This window comes from Cervus canadensis, chromosome 1 (genome assembly GCF_019320065.1).
Source record: "Cervus canadensis isolate Bull #8, Minnesota chromosome 1, ASM1932006v1, whole genome shotgun sequence".
In the NCBI taxonomy this organism is placed as follows: Eukaryota; Metazoa; Chordata; class Mammalia; order Artiodactyla; family Cervidae; genus Cervus; species Cervus canadensis.
The window spans coordinates 100,343,703-100,366,687 of NC_057386.1; the positions used below are offsets into that span (position 1 = coordinate 100,343,703).

Consider the following 22,985-nt stretch of genomic DNA (forward strand, 5'->3'; position numbering starts at 1 on the left):
AAATGAGTTTCTTCAGTGCTAGGTTCAAAAACTGTGTTTTCTTACAAAGTCCAGATGGAAGGAGAAAGAGAAGGAAAAATGGGAACAGATCTTTGAACTCTATGTATTTCACTTTGCAGATATCTCTGGGAGACGTCAAGGGAACTCTATGCTCACTTGAGAACTACATGTGCCAAGTGAATTTATTCTGTGTACTGGACACAAAATAATGGGACAAGAAGTCATGGAAACAACAGAACAGAAGAACAGCTCCTGGAATTCTTAGGAGGAATAGGCATCTGGGGACTCAAATTGTATTACAGAACAGTTGACTTGGCGGTAAGATTCATCCCTCGACCCTGTCAGAGACCCTCTGTGTCCACTCTTTTCTCCATTCTCAACTCCACGCCAGTCTCAAGCCTCTGTCTTGGTCCCTCACTTTCCTCGTGAACTCACCCTCAGGCTCTGTCCCTGGGCACCTTCAGTGATCCGGACCTGAATGTGTCTCTGACAAGTACATACTCTAGAATTGATAAGGCAGAGATGAGAAAGGGATTCCTCAAAGTTTTTAGCATCCAAGTTGCAGATTTTGAGCACATCCGTCACGGAAATGTTGTGTGTCCATCTGGTTATGTAGCATCCCACAGTTAAGGAGCCTTTGCACACTAGGCTAGGTAATCTATAACAGGTGATTGAATATTTTTGAGAAAACACATTTTAGTAACTCTTTCTTTGGATAAAATATCAAACTTATGGAAAGATTGCAGGAATAGCATAAGGAATTCCCATGTAGCTTTCACTCCGATTGCTTACATTTCCCTCAGATTTTTCCAACAGAATCTGATCAACAGAACATGCTGGTCATAGCAAATACCCTCATCCAACAATACAAGAGACAACTCCATACCCGGATATCACCAGATGGTCAATACTGAAATCAGATTGAGTATATTATTTGCAATCAAAGATGGAGAAGCTCTATACAGTCAGCAAAAACAAGAAAGACCTGGGGCTGATTGTGGCTCAGATCATGAGCTCCATATTGCAAAATTCAATCTTAAACTGAAGAAAGTAGGGAAAACCACTAGGCCATTCAGGTATGATCTAAATCAAATCCTTTATGATGATACAGTGGAGGCGATGAATAGATTCAAGAGATTAGATCTGGTAGACAGAGTGCCTAAAGAGCTGTGGATGGAAGTTTGTAACACTGCAGAGGAGGCAGTGACCAAAATCATCCCAAAGAGGAGGAAATGCAAGAAGACAAAGTGGTTGTCTGAGGATTCATTACAAAAATAGCTGAGGAAAGAAGAGAACCAAATATCAAGGGAGAAAGGGAGAGATATACCCAACTGAATGCAGAGTTTCAGAGAATAGCAAGGAGAGATAAGAAGGCCTATTTAAATTAAAAATGCAAAGAAACAGAGGAAAACAATAGAATAGGAAAGACTAGAGATCTCGTCAAGAAAATTGGAGATATCAAGGGAACATTTCATGCAAGGATGGGCACAATAAAAGACAGAAACAGTAACGACCTAACAGAAGCATAAGAGATTAAGAAGAGGTGGCAAGAATACACAGAAAAACTATACAAAAAAACCCAAAAAAGATCTTAATGACTCAGATAACCACGATGGTGTGGTCATTCATCTAGAGTCAGATATCCTGGAGTGTGAGGTCAAGTGGGACTTAGGAAGTAATAGTACAAACAAAACTAGTGGAGGTGATGGAATTCCAGCTGAACGATTTCAAATCCTAAAAGATGATGCTGTGAAAGTGCTGCACTCAATATGTCAGTAAATTTGGAAAACTCAGCAGTAGCCACAGGACTAGAAAAGGTCAGTTCTCATTTCAATCCCAAAGAAAGGCAATGCCAAAGAATGTTCAAAGGTATGATGCTGAAGCTGAAGCTCCAATACTTTGGCCACCTGATGCAATAAGTCGACTCATTGGAAAAGACCCTAATGCTGGGAAAGATTGAAGCCAAAGGGAGAAAAGGGCAGCAGAGGATGAGATGATTGGAGAGCATCACTGACTCAATGAACATGAATTTGAGCAAATTCCAGGAGATAGTGGAGGACAGAAGAGCATGGCATGTTGCAGTCCATGGGGCTGTAAAGAGTTGGACACGACTTAGCGACTGAGCAACAGATTGTTTCTATTTTCCTTCACTGGTTCTCTGTGTGTACATGTGTTTATACACACACGCAGAGAATATTTTTTGAATTCCAATTAATTTACAACTTTTGGAACATAAATTATTAGCAAATTTGAGTCTGCTTAAACAGGTGATAAATAACACACATTTTATGGTTTTTAATTTCCCTTAATTTCTAATATTTTGCTTGTAATATGGGCTCAGTTCCAGAAAGAAAAATATATTTAAGTCTTGATTTTACTTTTAAATACTTTTATTAACTTCATATGCTTGTAAGATTATAACTATATTTTCCCAAGTCCTGTGGTAGTCCCCAATAATAGGATTGACATTTAATGAGCCACATCAGTGCTTCAAGACACAGGATCATTATTGAGTAAATAAGAATTATTGTAACATATATAATAATACACAGGGATGCTAAGAGACCTATCAGAAATTATTGGTATTCCTGAGGTCGCCATGGACTAGCCTGGGGACCAATGGAGAGAATTTTTAAATTTTTAAGCTGAGTTCTTCTCAGATCCACAAATAAGAGTTTCCTGTATCTATAGCTCTGCTAATAGTGACTTAAACACTTTTATGTTCCTCTTTCTCTAGCTTTGAAGCTGTATTCATTTAAAAATCAGATCTTATCTCCAGCCAAACTCTGTATGTTATTTAGTTCAGCAGAGATCTTAGACTAACATCACTAAAAATAAATGTTTATGTTCTAGAAAAATGTTTTGAAAGTTCCAGAATGAAATCACAGCATCATTTTCTTCATCAACATTAACATTCCCTTTAAAAACATCATTGAGTTATTTCACTAGAATAAAATATTCACAGATGTGTACTTAAGACAAAAGCTTGATTCTGAGGACATATATACACACCAAAGTGCTCAACACAAATACTTAAAAATAAGCTATCAGCAAAAAGTACAAGTCTTATTTCTGACTTCTGAACTTAGATTTTCCTAATGCAACAACTTTCTGTGGCTCAGCCTGGCAATGGAGGGTGTCTGCTGAAATAGGTCCAAGTTACTCCTGTGTGTGTAAGTACTTCACTTCTGACTTTATGGCTCACTCCCTGAATGCTGCCTTTACTCCACGTTGCTTCAGTTAAAGTAAATCATAATAAGATTATTGCATGTTAATATAGGCCATAATCCTCTTTTACCCTGAAGATGGCACAAAAATGAATTAATAGAAATGAAATCACTATTATGAATTAAAATAGCCTTTACCATGTACAGACTTTTAAAAATGTCAAAAAAGGAAATACTTATGACATATTATGTTGTTATGAATATTTTTATAAAATCATCTTGATATTTACAGGAGAACTACTTTAGATTCATATTGCATCTAACCCATAATGGCTTATTTTGTTTAAGAAAAGGAAAAAGAAAAAAGTGCAACAGGAAAAAAAAAACTCAATCTATCTTATTATATATGCTAACTGTTAAATGAGGAAATGGAACACAATGTACAGTTGAAAGGTTCAAAGAGCTTATGGTATCAAGACTATCATTTCTATTCAAAAAGCGCTTTTAAGGCAACCAGCGCTACCAAAAGCACTTTAATAACCAGGGCAGGATATGCAGACAGCTCACCAGGTGGTACAGGTCACTACATCACCTGATTTATGTACAAGGTGCTGAGTTCTGAGGACAGGTAATAAGTGATTCTTATATAACAGAAATATCTCCTCAAAGTCACTTTTTGAGGCTTCTTTGTTTTTCACTGAAAATTTGAATATTGAAGTGAATACATTTTTGTCATGTTAAGTGGAAGGAAAAGTAGATGGTGACTTGGCTCCTGAAATGTTAATACTGGTCCTCAGCTCAACACCATACCAGTGTGCTCTCAGAGGGTCCACTCACGTTCCAAGGAGTCAAACCCCAAAGGCTAACAATCAGGTGTGTGTTTGGTTAATCTATTCCTGATGCTTTGCCTAAAAAATTGGCATTGGCTTCCTCAACATCTTTTTTCTGAAACCACGGCTTTGAAGTTGTTCCTTGCTGATACGCTTCCAGAAAATGACAGATCCCAGGAATGTCACTAGGAAAGTTTGGTGGAAGTTCTTCCCTTGATCGAGGTGTAAACACAAAACCAGGACAGTCTTTGAGTAATCTGGAAAGATTAAAAGGCAGATATTGATCATAAAACTCAAGATCGACATAACTGTCTAGTCAAGAAAAGGCAACATAACTAAGGGAACATTCCTGAGAATGTTGATAAACCCACCATCTTCAGTGTGATTGACAAAAAATCCTAATGATGTTTACAAACATCATCACAGAATAACAATGAAGAATCAATTCACAATAACAGAAAGTTCCACCAAATGATGGATTTCACTCATATTAGGAAAAATAACTATAAAATATTTTTGTAAACATATTATCTATGATGTATACAACAGTGTACTTCATAGTAGTGGGAAAAACCCAAATGATTCAAAGTCTAATAATATAAGAAAATAACATTATAGAACTGAAAGAGTTGAAAGATATAAGACACTATATCAATTCATTCATTTTGTAAATATTACTGAGAAATAATAATGGGCAAGAACTTGTGAAAGAAAAGTTCTATATAAAACACACACACACATATATATATGAAAGTGAAAGTCGCTCTGTCATGTCCACCTCTTTGTGATCCCATGAACTATACAGTCCATGGAATTTTCCAAGCCAGAATACTGGAGCAGGTAGCTGTTCCCTTCTCCAGGGGATCTTCCTAACCCAGGAATCGAACCGGGATCTCCTGCATTACAGGCAGATTCTTTACCAGCTTAGCTCCCAGGGAAGCCATATATATATACATATACATTTGTATATATATATATATATACACACACATACACACATAATGTGAAAATGGGGTTTTTCCAGTGACTCACTGGTAAAAAATCTGCTTGCAATGCAAGAGATGCAGGTTGAGTCCTTGGACTGGGAAGATCCCTTGGAGGAGGGCATGGCAACCCACTCCAACATTCTTGCCAGGAAAATTCCATGGACAGAGAAGCCTGGTGGGCTATGGTCCACAGAGTCACAAAGACTCGGACACAACCAAAGCAACTGAGCCACACACAAAAAATGCGAGAATAACTTTGGGATCTCTTTGGATAAAGTTTTTATGAATTCTAGATTAGTGGGACTAAAGTGAGGTTTAGTTGTATATATGGATATTCTACTTACTATCTGATATTTGCAATATTTTTTCTTCTTAAATTCCTAAGAATTAAATTTCCTCTTAAATTCAGATGTTCTACCAGCTTTTATTATTTGCTTCATTGGTCCATGAGCATAAACTCATTTTAAATTCTAATCACACTGATTAAGTTACTGGCTCCTCTTCCCATTTGCTTCCCGAGGTCTCTGTCAAATGCAAACTTAATAAGCATCTCTCTGATCTATTATTCAGGCCATGGATGAGAACAAGATCTAAACCAGCTTCTACAGAAAATTACTCATATCTTCCCTTCCACTCCCCAGCCTACAATGGGACATCTAAATGAAAACAGTGATGATATTGTGCTAAAATTCAGAACTATAATGCTCTGTATGTGCTGAGGAAACTGTTATATAGACATGAAGGTCTCAAGGATTACAGACCTCAGACAGAATACATGAGAGTGTTCAATTAACTAATTTTATAAGTGCATCAATAAATATGTAGTCTGCAAAAGAATAAAACAAGTGAAATGATCTTTTAGTCATGGATTTGTAAATATTTCAAGTACCTATTATTTATAAGGCATAGTAGTTGGTAGTATATAGTGAAAAATTACAGAATTCCACAGTATTGAAAGTGTAAACTTCAAAGTCTGATAGATCTAAGTTTGAATAACAGCAAAGATGTCAGATTTCTAGCCTTTAAAAGGGAACTATAATAATACACAGGGCTTCCCTCGTGATTCAAATGGTAAAGAATTCACCTGCAATGTAGAAGACCTGGGTTCAATCCCTGGGTTGAAAAGATCCCCTGGAGATGGAATCCCATCCCTAGCTTCCTCTCTTCCATCCTTTGGAGAAGGGCATCGCAACCCACTCCAGTATTCTTGCCTGGATAATTCCATGAACAGAGGAGTCTGGCAGGCTACCATCCATGGGGTCGCAAAGAATCAAAACCGACTGAGCAACTAACACTTTCACTTCCATAATAATACACATCTCTTAGGACAGTTATGAAGATTAAATAAATTGTTTAAACAAGATTTATTAATCATCAACTGGATGTCACATAACACCTGCCATATTGGTAGCAATAAGTTTGATAATATAAGGCATCAGGAAATAGAAACCTGCAGACACTATGGAACACAGATGGGTTTGGACAGCTGAGTGATGCTGAGTAAAGCTGAAACTGAGTAATGAAGCTCACGATCAGGGAATATCATTCATAAGTATGTTATCTAGAGACATGTGTATAAGTATATTTATCAAATCACTTTGCATAATAATGAAAAACTGGCTATCCTGAAATGAACCATGGACAGAAGACAGACTGGCTTACTTATATCCTAGAATACATATTACATCACAGGCACATCTGGTGACATGTTAGATTTATCTCCTACCTGCCTGGGAGAACCAACTGTTAGATACTCAGGAATCTGCAAGCCAATTAAACCACGGAGAGTCTGAAACCAGCCACAGTGTAGTGTTTATACTTTAGAAATGGTAAATGCTAGAAGTCAGGGAGTATCTACTTCACTTCCCAAGCTGGCCGACCAGCTTACCACTGCATTTGGAATACTTTAACTGAATGAACTAGATTTATATGAACTGGATTTACATCTTATCAAGAAAAAAATCTCAAAAACATAATATTGGATGGATTCAAGGCAAGTTGTAAAAGAATATGGATAGGTTCAGTGGAAGTCTATTTTTCTCTGGTTTTATTTTTGTATCTGGCGCATTTAGAAGTGGCTTTAAAGCAAATCATTAGAATGTATTAAGAGCCTTTCTTAAGATCACACAGCTGGTAAGCCCTGTACTGGGGACTGTAGGACATGTCTTCTGAATGCAAATCCCATGCTTTTTAAAGAAACTTACAGATAAACACAGTGTCATGGAATTAGATGTGTTCATTAAATCATCTTTTTTAAAAGATCCAAATTTATAAGGAAAACAGATTGGAAATATAAAACCATTTAGATGAAAGCTTGAGGGAAGAAAGATCCGAGATTAGCAGCAACAGTCAGAAGGCAGATATTCACATGCGAGGGCGGTTTTCTTACTCCCGGCGACTGGACACCACGTCCTCCAAGTGGCTGCATCAACTCTCCTAATTCTATCATCTGCCCTTTACGCTCCTTGCTTCCTCATGGAATCCAAGTCCTGCTTCTGTGTCACCTCAGGAGTTCCTAGGTCAACCTTCCCACCCACAGGGGTGGCTCCATTATGCCCCATCTGCCAGTTTTGTCTTTAATGATCTTGGATCATCACACACCCTTCTCATCAATCCACTGATCCAAAACTTAAAACGATACCGAACCTAGTCTCTGTGAGTTCTCTGCACTTCAGTAAAAACAAATAAAAATGCAGGAAATTGTCCCCGAGAATAAAACTCCTCATGACATTTAAAAGAAAGGAATGTATAACTGCTATTACATTGCTACTTTCTAAATTACTGATTAGAATTTGAAAACAGAAGTTTGAAGGTAGTGGATATTTTTGGGTGTGGGGATGTAGTCTGTGTCCTAAATGTACATGTTTCATAAATATATCAAGGAAGGTATGCTTCCTAATATTATTTTGTTGAGAAATACCATTCCAGGATTTAACGTATCATTAAAGCTCTGCAAAGAAACAATCACCTTTTATATCTGCATAAATTCTCATAAAATCTACCCTTGTCCTGAACTTAACCATTTCAGGCACAGGGATGAACTGAGATGACCATGCGAGGGTATGTCCAGGGCAGGTGAGGAATGTGTCTTTGAACAGGTGGCATCTGACTTAAGGTCAGATCACGAGAAGGAGGAAAACCGGAGATGACCCGGGAGAGAAAGGGAAAACAGGCACCCTCCATTCAGGAATCAGTTTAGCAAGTCTGATGAATAAAAACGAGGCTGGGGTTGCAGGAGATCCATGAAATAAGGAGAAGGTGGAAGAAAATGAGGTGGTAAGAGCTGATGTGACTATGACCAGAGATAGCACTTGAGTCAGTGGTTACAAGTCTGATTTTATTCTGGTTGCAGCGGAGGCCACTGGAGGGCTTGTAGGGCAGGGATGACAGGTCTGCTTATGGTTTAGGAAGAGAACTTGGCTCTTGTGTGGAGGATGAGCCAAGGAGCAGGCACACGAGATACAAGAGTGAGGGTGAGGCTGGGCTGGGGTGGTGGCGTTAGAGGAGGTGAGAAAGGCTATGTGCAGGACACACGTGTGGAGGCAGGGGTGGGGCATGCTGGGGAGAAGGGAGAGATCACTCTGAGGTCCCTGGTTTGAGAAACTAGGGAGACACTGCTGCCCTTTAAAAAGATTGATGGAGTTTCACTGGGTGGCAAGTAGATTTTATCCACATGGGGGTGGGGAATTGGAAATCAGTTGTTCTAACATCATCACATTAGCCATCTAATAGGTCAGTTAGTCATGTGAGTAGAAATACAGGACAGAATTATATGAGTTTAGCTCAGTGGAGAATCATGGGTCAGGCTAGAAATAAAAGTGGTAAATCATCAAATTTCGGAAACATGAGAATACAGACATGGCTCTGGGCAGGACAATTTTTCCAAAGTGTTGTGGTTTTGAGACAGCCTGGGACCTGGGGATCCTTTGCTGCAACGCTTGTACCTGGACAAACTTCTCCTCCAGCAACAAAATACAAAGAAACTGTGGGAGTGAAAATAACTGTATGCATATGCAGCTGGAGCAAATTTTGGACCGAAAGATACAAAAAGAGCAAAAACCCAACTGCCACTTCTGAGGAGCAAAAGCAGGGGATTGGGAGCAAAAGTAGGGTACTGCACATTCCCCCTGCACTCAGCGCCACCAGAGGGATGGGGAATCCACCTAAGCCACCCCTTCAGCCAGACCCCTGGACACACCCTACCCTCACCCCATAAAAGCAACTAGCTTATCCTCCACTCCAGGAGCAAGCAAGGGAAATTTGTTGTTACTTGGTCTCACTCCCTCCTGCTGCAGCAGGAGCCCCAATAAAGACTTGCCTAAATTTTCTATCTGGCCTCTAGTCAATTTCTATTGATTAAGGATGTCAATAACCCGGTGGGGAACGGTTTTGTGGAGACAGCAGCAATCAAGACAAGGAGAAGGTAGAGCCAGGAGGGAACCTGGTGAATCTGTTGTCACAAAAGCCTGAAGAGGAAGATATTCAGAACATCTTGAGATGGTGAGGAAGATAAGGAGAGAGAACTGACCCTGAGTTTAGCAAGGGGCACCCATGACCCTGCTGGGATCCATCGGAGTGGCCTGTGAGGGACAAACGCTGACCAGAGTGAGCTGAAGAGCAGGGGGAGGCCCTGAGCATAGACGACCTGTGTGCTGAGTTTTTCTGGAAAAGAAGCAGGAACTTAAGGAGACAGCAGAGACAGTCTTGGAAACAAAACAAAGACGTTACCTTTAAAGAGGTAAGTAAACAGATATGGCTGTATTTTGATGGGAAGAATCATTTCCTTGGAGGAACTGAACATACAGAAGGCTGATATTTTCTAAAGAAAATGTTTGAGAGGACAGCAAATCCGGAGCAGGGCTGTCAGTCCCCAGGACAGGAACCACACACAGTCAAGGGTGCCAGGGAGCAAGGTGCACTGGATCTGAGCAGGACGCTGGTGCGGTCCTTAGCAGGTTTCAACCTTTCTTGTGCAAAAGAAAGCAAGGTTTTCAACTTAGAATCAGGGCTGGAAAGGAAAGTTGTTTGGAGTAGAAAGAAGATGCTAGGAAACCATCATAGAGACTAGTTCACTTGCTTGGTGTATGTTAGCTACCATATAGATCTGGAAAATCTTTTTGTTCTTCAAGGATTTCCATTATAATTTGATTTTTCAAAGCAGATAAAATGTATACACACCTGGCACATGAATTAAGGGCATTCTTTTCGGGGACCATGCCCATCAACTTGTGCGGTCTCTGTAACTCTGGTCAGAGTCAGAATACCTCCCAAGCCCGTGAGAAGGAATACATTATTACTCTTTGCTTAAAGGATAATAATGGGGGAGACAGGATATACATCCAGGATGACAGCCAGGCTGCAGGTATCTCAGGACTAAAAAGTAGACTAAAAAGTAGTTTAAAAACAGTTAAAATGAGGATGACACAATTATGGCTTTTCTCTAATATTATCTAAGCAAGAAAAAGTTATGAAGAATGAGACAAATCAATGAATAAAACTGACAACTGCATATAAAAAAGTACATTTCAGGCGCTCAGCGGGGTCATACCTGTAAGTGGTTGGGCTGACGTTGATTTTCCGGGGGACACTGCACGATTCAAATTTGTTAGCCAGGGTGACATTGTTTCCAAAAAGGCAGTAACGAGGCATTTTAACTCCAACAACTCCAGCAAAAACTGACCCAGAATGCAGTCCAATGCGCATCTGAAAGCAAAAAGTAAGTCAGTGTTCTCGCCACTGGAAAAACACTCCTGCTTGTCAGTGCTGTTTGCGGGACTGTTGAAATTATTATACTCTTCACTCTTCCCACACCTCCTCCTTCCTCCAAACCTCCAGCTGATGTTTCTCTACTCCTCCCTTCCAAGGAAGAACCCCTAGTGAGGCATCAGTCACCCCTCTTCGCTTCTCCATGGATGCACTTGGGTTTATCACACAACGTGTATTTCACCCGTCTTTCCTATCTGAGTCAAAGCCCCCCACAAACCTACCACAGTCGCCATGGTGACCAGACGCCGTCTCTGCGGGCTGCTTACATGAACCTGCTCTGTCCATTGGATGAGAGAGACAGGACTTTTGGAACCCAGAAGCTGTTTCCCAAAACACGGTCACTTCTCAGGATATAAAGTGTGGGTGTTCAGGTATTTTGCTCACAAGAACTTTATGCCAGACACTACCTCACTATTCAAATAGTCAACTCGGGGAGAAAAAAATTGTAATATTGAGGCAGAAAACGACAGAGGAAGCAGAAAGCTGGCATTGCTGAGCCTGGATCGCAGCAACTATAAACACTTCAGTCAACAACATCTGGATCCATGGAAAACAAGAGTCGTGCCATATCTGGGTATAAGAGGCAGTCAGAATACACTGAGGTGAATGTTTAGGAATTCTGAAAGCTATTGATAATCTGGAGAGCAGTTAAGACAATGTTTTAAACTGGGATCTTTTAGACTGAAAACTGGCTGATCTAGAGGAGGCACAGATTTTTAAGTCACTGCTACAACGAAGCAAGTGAGAGTAAGGATGTTTAAGATGACAATCAGACACCACCCGTTTGCTATTTCCAAGTTCTATGTTCAGCTGACCATTAAAACAAGTTCCATTAGATCCCTGTATTGTACACAGAGGCTAAGGACTTAGTCACTTAGATGTAATTTAGAATACAGGAGACTCCAGATTTCCCAAGTTTTATGGCTAATTTCAGACCTCTTCTAGAAACTTCTGAGAATCATTTGTTAAACCATGAACTCTGCAAAATTTTTAAACAAAAGCACGACATCATGAATCAGGGGATTTGTATTAGAAACCAAAATTCTGCTAATAGCTGGCAGTCTGACTTTTTTAATCGAAGTATACTTGACTTACGATATTATTTTCAGACGTACAATATAATTGTTCAATATTTTACAGATCATGCTCCACACAAATTTATTATATAATGTTAGCTCTTTTTTTGGCACTGTACATTACATCCTGTAACTTACTTATTTCATACCTAGAGGTCTGTAGCTCTGACCCCCACTCCTGCCCTCTCCCCCTACCTGCTTCTCACTGGTGACCACTGACTTGTTCTCTGCGTCTGGCTGTCTGACTTTCTCTAAATCTCCATATTTCCCCTGTACTCTTTCCTCACCTAAAAAACTCAGGATTGGGTTACTTTTAAAGCCTCTTCTTCATCAGTTTTAAGCACAAAAACATAGATTTCTATTGCGTCCGGCTTTTTCTTCCTTAGGAAAACATGGTTCTATACATAAACAATTAACAAAGAACAATTTAAACAAACCAAGAAAAGGTGACAAAAGGCTACCTTCTGCTTATAAATACCAGGCATACTTTCATAAGTTTTTTTTTCTTTGGGCACTCTTCTCATTAAACCAGTTTCTCCCTTGTACCTAGTTATTCTAGCTTTTAATAGGACAAGTTCATTGTAGTGTTTTACTGTTTCTATTGCATAATTAATATAGAAATACATCCTCCTTGTAAACATCCGAACAACACAGACAGGGCCAAGGTCCCTTTGCTTTCTCCCCTCCCTCCCTCCCCCAGCCCTGAATCGCACTCTTGACTCCAAAGCTTTCTTATCAGAGAACTTTGTAAATTTACAAGCACAAAAATGGTCCAAAGTATGAGGTGCCCATCATGCCCCAAATGGAAATCTGCTGAGGAGTCTCCCATCCAGGGCCACTTTAGACCGAGCCCTTCCACACACTGGCTGCTGGGCTGGGAGGGAGGCTTCAGAGCATGCAGTGAGTGCATTCTGCCCTTTCTGTCTCCCGCTGTGCTTCTCAGCCTGGGCAAGGTCTCCATCGTAAGACACAGTTCACCTGCGGTCTTCCAAGCCTCAGCGGGTGGGTGGGTGTTAGTGAGGAAATCAGTAGAATAAGTGAGTCGACAGTTAGTACACAAGACATGCGGGAGAAAGACACAGAGTTTGAAACCAAAAACATTTCCTATTCTTTCACTGTGATTCCATTTCATGGGGAAGGAGGGTAAGAAGTCGTAAAAGCCTGGGCTTTGCAGCCAGAAACACACAGCTTCAAATCCAGTGGAGTCTTGACCGCCCTTGTCCATCACTGAATTGTGGATTCCTCTACAACATGGTTCAACTATATCATACATTACATATACTACATATATACTAAGTAAAATGATGTTTAAGTCACAACTGCTCCTGTGACACACATTAGTGTTTTTTTCTCACTACTAAAAAGAGTCTGCACTTGTGGTAATTCATGAGTAACCCCTAAGGCCACCAGAAATTTCCTAGGTCAGTACAAATAAAAAGGCATGTTTAAACCTGAATTTATAGGTCAGTAAAGCTAAATTATTATCACCTGGGTAACCATCTTTGAAATTGGCTATAAATAATTCTTGCAATTGCAAAACTGTTAAGTACATTTCTACAAATGTCAAAAATCATGGCACTAACCCCCTTCCCCAAACATACACATCTTAATTATAGAACCCATTTAAGTGGAGATCACTGGGTTTATTATTAATCCGGATATTTTAGGCATTCACTTTGATGCTATGAGACTCCTTATCAAAAAAAAAAAAAGCAAAACATAATTATCTTCTAAAAAATTATAGAAATTAGCTATCTGGAAAAGTCAGACACTGTGATGCTTTTAAAACACAGTGGAGAATTGTTTCACACTCTTCCTATTGCGACCTGGCATCTACGTCTTCTCCCTTCTGGGCAGGCTTAAGGTTGCTTTGACCAATAGTATACAATGGACGTGTCACTGTTTATCTCCTAAGGCCAAGGTGTAAAAGGCCATACAGCAGACACCGACTTTGTTCCGTGGACACCCACCCCCAGGTAAGAAGTGTGACTGTCCCGAGGCTGCCCAGCTGGAGCAGGACATGGAAGCACTGGGCTGACAGTCCCAGTGGGGTCCATCCCCTGCCACGCCCACCCTCTGCCATGCCCAACCACAGAACCAGGCAGGTGAGACAGGCGGTATCTTGAAATAATCCTCTGGTTCAAGTGATGTAATTTCAGCTACTCTGCATGCCCTCAGCCACTGAGAATTCCCAGTGGAGGTACCAGATACTGTGAGAAATGACAAAGTATTCATGCTATGCCTCATCCAAACTCCACTGCACAAAATCAATGCATCACGAAAGCTCTGTGGTTTTACACCACTAATTTTAGGGAAGCGTGTCACACATCAGTATATAACTGGGATGACCATTCTCTTAGAAAACAGTTGTGAAGACTTACACATACAGCTTCTATTAATATTAACACTGGAGAGAAAAAGAAAGTGAAAGTTAATGGCTCAGTCATGTCTGACTCTTTGTGACCCATGGACTGTAGCCTGCCAGGCTCCTCTGTCCATAGCATTCTCCAGGCATGATGCTAGAGTGGGTAGCCATTCCCTTCTCCAGGGGATCTTCCCAACCGAGGGACTGAACCTGGGTCTCCTGCAATGCAGGCAGGTTCTTTACAGTGTAAGTGCTGGCTAAACTTCTTTTTCCTCCTTCTCTCTATATTTTATATCATGCCAGATAGGATTCCATATTATTTCAAAGGCCCATTTCTGAAGGTCATTAATTGAAGACTGTTCTATAAAAGTGGCAGATTCACTTCAAGTGGGACAAATAAAGATATCTGTTCATGTGTTATCTATTAAATCTATGCCGAGCATGTCTATTTTATTTTATCATCTGCAATAAGACATTATTGTTCTGGCATCTGGCTTATTTAGAAATTTTGGAATTTCATGTGTCCTGGAAAATATTGCTAGATTACCAGTCCACATTCATTCTAGTAAAATTCCTCCCCTGCAGGGCTCAGAAAACCAAAAACTATATTTTTCAAACTCCCTCGAAGTTTCTAGATGTACTGAGGTTTTGGTGAATCAGACACCCTTGCACGAGCTCTGGGAACCTGGATTTCTGCCTACAACTTCCCTTGTGAGCACAGCAGAAGACTGTGTGATCCCTCTCCCAGGCTTAGCAGGGATCCGGCTTCCAGTCATTCAATTTGTGAGAGTCACGATGCAGAATTTCCACGTTGCTGATGCAATTACAGTGGGTGCAAATCTGCAGTGCAGCCAGTAGCGGAGACAGCTACTTTCTGAGCACAATGGTTTCCTGCCTGGCTGTGGCTGTGTGTTTCTAGAACCAGCTTCCAGATCACAGAGGAAGCCATGGTTCTGAAGCATGGCTTTAGGATCCACTCTTTGAGAGCTCAAGTCATGGATGGCTTCCTTGTCCTAGTGGTCTGTAAGCCACTTAATACCATGAAGTAAATTTTCTGGTGCTTCAGCGAGCTGGAGATCTACTCTATGCAACTAAACCCTGATGGATGCACCATTCTACTGATAACTAACTGTAGGGAAAAAAGCTAATTAGCCAAGCTGGTGGTGGTCAGGCTCTCTCACCCCATGGCCTCTCACTCTGGCCCCATGTGTTGTAAATACATGGTTATGTAACAACTGAGATAACTTATAGCACTGCGCGTGCGTGTCACAATGTACCCACTTGGGCACGGGCCACTTCTGTTCTGTAAACAGATAGACGTTCCACCTGAAAAGCCCTTGAGGCTGCATTATGGCCACAGTTATGGCTGTGTCCACTGGGTCAACCATGAGAAAATACAGCTTGTCTGCTGCTCTGGCTGCGGTGCCAGTCAGGAGAGAATAAACGTGTCTGCAGTTTCTCCAGCTCCTTGACTTTGCTTCCAGCTTTCCCGCTGGCGCCTTGCCTACCCTGGGTTCAGAGAACAGTGAGATACAGCAAGACTAACTAACCAGCATTCACTCTCGTGACATCTCCTGAACAACACGTGATCAGCCTCACCTTGATGGGTTCTCCATGGGGAGACACGACTTCATGAGAGAGCTCCATCATCTTGAGGGCCATCAGCGCGATCTGAACAGCGTGGGTGTCACTCTCTTTGTGTAAGCCCCCGGCCACACAGTATGCATCTCCAATTGTCTCCACCTATGCACAACAGATTCTCCACATTACAAAAAAAAAAAAACCTAGGAAGCATCACAGTGTACATCATAGAGCAGAAATTATATCATGAAGCAGAAATCTCAGCTTCATGGGCCAATGGAACATCAGAGTCAATCACAGACTCTTGGAAAAGGCTCTTCTTTCCAGGAAATTCACAAGGTTTCTAAGCTGAGAGGCAGCACCCTGCTGTGAATACAGTGTCAGGAGGGGTGTCTGCTCCCAGACTTGTCACTGATTCCCCTACATCATTGCACCTCTTTCTCCCCGCACCATGTAAAATGGAGTTTGTAGAAGCAAATGACATACTTTGAATCTATTATAATATGTTTGAGATATTGGGTGATATATCCTCTCAGCATAAAATACAGTGCTTTGAACAAAGTCACTACTGAATCAAGGTCCTATGAATATAGTTAAGGTTAAAACTGACATTGCAACTTTTCAAAATAACTTTGGGTGCTGTCATAGCAATGATAAACTGTCTACACGAATATTAACCATAAAGCACAGAGACTAAGATGTCAAGCGGGAGGCAGAGACAATGGTGGTTGGAAAGCTATCGGAAATCAATCTCTGCTGTGAATTTCATGTATTGATCAGTTATTATTATTGTCATGATTGTTGTTGTTACGAGTGATTTTCATTTGTCATGCTGAATATAGAAAGCTAACAGTCCATTTAAATCCACAAATAAGCTACCAAATTGTAATAGGTGCATTTTTCTCCTCCAAATTCTTATTGTAACCTAGATCATATCATTGTTCTGATCCAAAGCTGACAATCTGGAGGGGTGAAGGTGAGAGAGAAGAGAAAGGGGGACAACATCAGCAATTGCTTATTTCACTCAGAATAAATGCCAGAGCCCTTAAGATGCCCCAAAGTTCTTGTCCTGCCTTTCTGCTGCCCCTGATCCTGATCCTTCTCCTTATTCTCTTTCTTGCTCACTTTGTCCCAAGCTGCTGGCCTCCTGTTTTCCCTCGAACATAGCAAACATTTGTCATTCCTTTGTCTGGATCAGTATTCCTGCAGGTGACCACTAGACATGTCCTTGGTTTCCTCAGGCTCTGCTAAAACTCACCTTGCAAGGAAGGCGATTCTAACCACTTCCGTGAAATCCCCTCACCCAGCTCCCCTGCACTTGCTCTATTTCCTTCCAGAGAGAGCACACCATCTGGGGTGCTGTGAATTCACGCCTTTGTTTTCTGTTTTCCTGGTAGAAAGCAAGCTCTCTGAGTCTGCTGTCTCATCAACTCCTCCACCACTGAGGCCCAGGATATTCACCAGTGAGTGAGCCCAGCATCCAACAGCATCACCTCGGCCACGCACACGGAGATGCTCTCAGCCTCGGGGCTAAGCTGTCACAGGGCTCAGAGAGGTACTCAGTAGGGGGAGAGGCCCCCTCAGCCCTGCTGATTATCGGTGCTGCTGGAGCCCCTGCGCTGGCAAGCGTGGCATGGCGTCCCCGGTGTCACAGGGAGTCTATCCTGTCCCCTATCTGTGTGTCCCTCCCTTGCCCCCTCCCTTCTCTGGGACTCATCACAGGGACTGGACTCCACCCCTCACCACGCTGGCAAACTCTGGAGGACCAGTAAGGATATGCTAAACCACTAGATAAATAATCAAATAAGCAGGAAAATGACCAAAAGAATGAAAGAAAGAAAATGAAACTGAATGGAGTCCTGGTCCACCTGGGGACTGGGATAAACAAGCCCTGCTGCTCCGCAGAAACCAGCCAGGCACAGGTGAGCCGGTGATGGGAACACACTCCGTATCTTAAGTGTGTTCTGAGGGGAGGCCCCCTCCCCGTTTATTCACAGCATCTCCAGTGTTTCCACACAGCGTCGACATGAATAGCAGGTGAAACGAGGACACAGACTCACTGGCTGGGACAGCAGCCAGGTCCCCAGGGGACTCTGCGCCCCATCCTCACCATGAGGAGTAAGGTTCTGAACGCTAGAGAGGAGTGACGACATTTTTAAACATTTCAGCAGGGAGCATCGTGCAGCAGTGGGCGGCTTCTGTGAGCAGCTGGGCAGTTTGCAGAGGACAGCGAGACCTCCTCACAGTTCTGAGAAGAGACCTTCTCAAGACATCAGCTGTCTACAAATAAATACAGTGAATTCCACAAGAGGCCATCAGGCTTAACCTAACCGAAGCCAATTATTTTATCTTTAATTATACATGGACCTCTTTTTTCCCAAGGGAAATACAGCTCTGTCTGGAATTTCCTGTTAGAAATGTTTTAAAGAGAAAGTTTCACCATGAGCATCTAGACTGGAACCAAGCAGGGCTTATGTTGTCCCATAAATAATTTTTGTTTCCTCTTTAATCATTTATTTATTTCATGTTAGGTTAAGCTCTGAAATGTCAGCTTTTTATGTGGCAAATTAAAACATGATTCAAGCCACATAAATGAGAAGCATGCTTTATTCTTCAAGCCAATGCTGAGAACTATGTAAAATACATTAAATCATAAGAAAACGTTTTACTTCTAAGGAAACAGGCAGAATCTCTTCATTGGTTCTCTTATTAACCATGCATGCTAAGTCACTTCAGTCGAGTCCAACTCTGTGTGATCCCATGGACTGTAGCCCGCCAGGCTCCTCTGTCTAAGGAATTCTCCAGGCAAGAACACTAGAGTGGGTTGCCGTTTCCTCCTCCAGAGGATCTTCCCAACCCAGGGATCAAACCTGCATCTCTTATGTCTCCTGCATTGGCAAGCAGGTTCTTTACCACTAGCTCCATCTGGGAATCCCCTTATTAACAATTAGTAACAGTTACATTAAAACTGTTACACATTAAACATACAAAAACAGTTACATGAAAACATTAATAACAGTTACATTAAAAATAGTTTATTATGTTTCAGGGACAATCTCTGTGCATCCCCAGAGCCTAGAATGATGCCTGGTACCCTGCAAGCACTCAGTCAACCCTGCTGGCTGATGAATAACAGATATTTTTTTACCGTAATCTTTATAAGAGCTCTGTTCATGAAGATTACAGGACATAAAGCATGTTATTCATGCATATAAACTCTGTGAATGGATATTATATCCTCTGTTTCAGAAATGCAAAAGGTTGTTTCACTTTCTCTGCTTACACAGCAAACAAGGCAGAAAACGAGATTTGAAGACAGGCCGTCTCCTGCCCTTGGTCACCAGACAAGCAGGTGATTTGGGTTTCTGTTCTCTGACCGTTAAAAGCATCCTGTTACTCTACACTGAATGAATCTGTCGGAAGATAATTCATGTAATCCTCCTGCTTCTTTACTTTTGCAGATGGAAAGGCTACATCCTCCCTCTTTGAAACATCTCAGGCTTAACAGGCTGTCTTGGTATTTCCCTGGTGGTCCAGTGGCTATAACTCCAAGCTCCCAATCCAGGGGGCCCAGGTTCAATCCCTGATCAGGGAACTAGATCCCACATGCTGCAAATAAGACCCAGAGCAGCCAAAAAAATAAATACTTAAAAAAAAAAAAAGAAAACAAAACAAAACCAATTCATCTCAGTTTTCACAGTCCAAGTGTCAGGCTCACTGAATTTAAAACGTGACCTTTCTGAGGGTCTGGCAGCCCACTCCCTCACTGTCACCCTGCATTCTGTGGAAAGACACAGTGGCTGTCCTTTCTGGAATAATCATCTCTGAGCAGATTCAGAGCCAGAAGACACCCATACAATGAAGGCAGGATGCCTGCTCCCAGGACAGGCTCCTGGCCCAACGCCCAACTCTCCCCATCCGGGGCCTGGCCGCCTACCTTGTAGACATCCAGCTCTCCACACTGCCGGTCAAAGCGGGTGTAGAGTGCGTTGAGCATGGTGATGACCTGCAGCGGGGAGCACTGGGAACAGATGGCCGTGAACCCCACGATGTCCGAGAAGAGCATGGTGACGTTGCCGAAGCGCTTGGCCTGCACGGCGTGGCCCTGCCACAGCTGCTGCGCCACCTCGCTGGGGAAGATGGAACACAGCAGATCCACCGTCTTCCGCTTCTCCTCCTCCAGGGCCTGGTGGGCCTGCTCCAGCGTGGCCTTCAGCTTGCCCAGCCTCTTCTTCAGGCCGTCCTGGGCCCTGGCCTGCTCCCCGATCAGCACCACATCCCTCAGCGCGTTGTGGATGGGGATGTCGGAGAGGTACAGCCCTCGGCCCGTGAAGTCCTCCAGTCTGTCCACACAGGGCGAGCCCAGGAATAGGATGGAGCTGGACTCCACCATGTAGATCATCTGGCCTTTGAGGTCCATCACCTGTGGAGAAGGAGGACCAAGCTTTGCAGCTTATTCACGTTCCCAACAGACAAAAAGTGAGGAAACAGGTACAGTGATAATCCCTTCTTTTTTTTTTTTTTTTTGAACAAGTCATGCACCTTGCAGGATCTTAGTCCCCCGCTCCCCTCAGCTTTGTTTTTAAACTTGAGTTTTTTCTACTTGTTGACAAAAACAATCGGCTCTCTTGTGCTTTAACTATGAGCTCTAAAATGCATGCAGACATCTGGAGAATATACTGGAGAATTGTTGCTGTTCAGTCGCTAAGTCGTGTCCAACTCTTTGTGACCCCATGAACTGCAGCACACCAGGCTTCCTTGTCCTCTACTGTCTCCTAGAGTTTGCTCAGACTCATGTCTATTGAGTTGGTGATGCCTTCCAACCATCTCATCCCCTGTTGCCCTCTTCTCCTCCTGCCCTCAATCTTTCCCAGCATCATAGTTTGCACAGAAATCATGATTTTCAATCAACAATGCCCCAAATTCTTGCTTCCAAGCTTTCTCACCACGTGCCACACTGATGCTTCTGCTCCAATGTTCTCTCTGCAGCAGCCATCAGCAGAAGGGTGCACAGGACCCCTCGGTGAGGGGGCTTCACGTGCTCATCTCGGGTCACAGGCTCACGTGTGTGAAGGAGACAGATGTGTACATACGTGTTAACGAAACAGAGCCACAAAAGCAGCCTGGACGTCCTTCAACAGTGGACGGTTAACCAAAATACAGGACGACCACACAATGGGATACGACACGGCCTTTGAAAAAGTGAAAGAGACCAGTGTCTAATGACATGGAAGGACACCCACAGATATCATTTACTGATAAAAAAAAGAACTGTAAAAAGTAGCTTTTTTGTTTTAAACAAAAATGTACATAATGTTTTTGATTTTGCAATGGACATCTTAAAGTATTACCTATTTTTAAACATTTAGCTGTACTGTGTTTATCAGAAAAAGTAATAAAGCTGTTTCCATCTGGGAGGACAGAGAGTGTGTCTTCCGGATCCAGAAGTCAGGTGCGTCGTGAGCCTTTCTATGAGCTCAGTTATTCTACTGACTGTGATTTCCAAACTTCTTTTCTAAATCATGCATGGTTCTCTACTATGAGATGAGAGCAGAACGCTTTCTCCCACATTTTCTAACAGTTAATCAAACAAGTTATTGATTTTTTCCATGTCTATTCAATATTGACTTAAGAATCCATTTAGTTGCCTCCTCTAAGAAACAAGACATTTTTGTTTCTCTGTTGTAGAAATCCTCTTATTATCCAAATTAAGTCAGCTATTTCGTGATGATCGAAGCCATATTTTTACATAAGTATTTTTATAATTCAGTTATAAAATACTCCATATTTTCCAGGTGACGCTAGTGGTAAAAAACCAACCTGCCAATATAGGAGATATAAGAGACGTGGGTTCCATCCCTGGGTCGGGAAGATCCCATTGGAGGAGGGCACGGCAACCCACTCCAGTATTCTCGCTTGGAGAATCCCATGGAGAGAGGAGCCTGGCAGGCTACAGTCCATAGGGTTGCAAAGAGTCAGACTCGACTGAAGTGACTTAGCACAACACAGCACACAAAGATTTTAAAAGGTAGATTGCATTCAAAAAATATTTGTGAAGTAATGCCTTAAGTAAGCAAGCAAATGAATGCACAAAGAATCTTGTTTTAAATTTATTCCAGCCTTTGAAGTATTTTAGAATTATTTTAAACAGAAATATTTTATTAAAAATTTTGGGGAATTCCTTGGCAGTCCAGTGGTTAAGACTCCGCAACCTGGTCAGGGAACTAAGATCCCACATTCCCTTCACCCAAAAAGCCAAAAAACATAAAGTAGAAGCAACACTGTAACAAATTCAATAAAGACTTTAAAAACGGTCCACATTAAAAAATGTTTAATATATTCTGGACTGATACAGTATATTTTTACATTTTTCACACCCAGTCTTTAAAAGCAAAATCATTGATCCCATATCACAACAGGACAACTGTTCTTACCCTGGAAGATTTCTTTACGGAGTTGTCCCACCTCCTCACTCGCACCAAGAACTGCATGTTCAGCATGGTCATAATGCCGCTGAAGGTCTGGCTGATTTTGGGGGTCAGGATCTCAAAGTACTCATCAAAATGAGGCTTCCCTTGCACATCTCTCCTGCTCATCAGCCGCCTGATGCCGTGGCCAAGCTGCAGGATGCTCATATCTCTGTCCAGCATGAAATGGAAAGGGAAGGTCTTGCAGAAGAGCGAGGCGGGGATGACCAGCGAGGACACGGGCTTCCCAGAGGGCGGGTGTGGCCGGGCGCTCCTGACGTGGACGGAGTAGAGCTCGCAGGGCTGGTCCACGAACTCACGGCAGTCCTGGTGCAAGCGAGAAGGCGTCGAGGAAACCTCCACTTCCGTCTCATACAGTATGCGAGCAGCTGCCTTAATGATGCCGGGGAGAATCAGGGAAGTGATCCTCTTGGGGAAGAAATAGTAAACATGTAAGATATTGGGATCTTTATCCAGGCATAGGATGGACGCGTCCTCAAACCTGCCCTTCTTTTCTGCTTCTTGACAGTGGCTGCTCTGTTTCAGGAGAGTGCTGAAGCTATTTAAAAAATCTTTCAGGGTTCCTCCAACCACACCTAGGATGTATTCATCTTCTTCATAACATATTTTAAAAAGCTCCTCACCAAGAGATTCTTTGAGGATCTCCACTGGAACTCCTGAAAGCACAGAACACATTTTCTGCCATATCATAAGCATCATCTTGGCAGGGCTGTATTTTTACTACTG

General features: G+C 42.2%; 1 protein-coding gene across 7 annotated transcripts in view; it reads right to left on the minus strand.

Annotated features, from left to right (window-relative positions):
• Positions 1–2,372: 2,372 nt before the first annotated feature.
• The window catches only part of GUCY1A1 (guanylate cyclase 1 soluble subunit alpha 1), a 63,960-nt gene continuing 43,347 nt past the window's right edge, over positions 2,373–22,985 (minus strand). For all 7 annotated transcript variants that reach the window (XM_043487761.1, XM_043487772.1, XM_043487799.1 and 4 more), the window contains 5 exons: positions 22,206–22,915; positions 19,709–20,194; positions 15,790–15,933; positions 10,532–10,686; positions 2,373–4,254 (listed from right to left, as the gene is read on the minus strand). In XM_043487761.1, the coding sequence (XP_043343696.1) occupies positions 4,053–4,254; positions 10,532–10,686; positions 15,790–15,933; positions 19,709–20,194; positions 22,206–22,915 (1,697 nt within the window). In that variant the 3' untranslated portion in view covers positions 2,373–4,052. The remainder of the gene's footprint in view (positions 4,255–10,531; positions 10,687–15,789; positions 15,934–19,708; positions 20,195–22,205; positions 22,916–22,985) is intronic.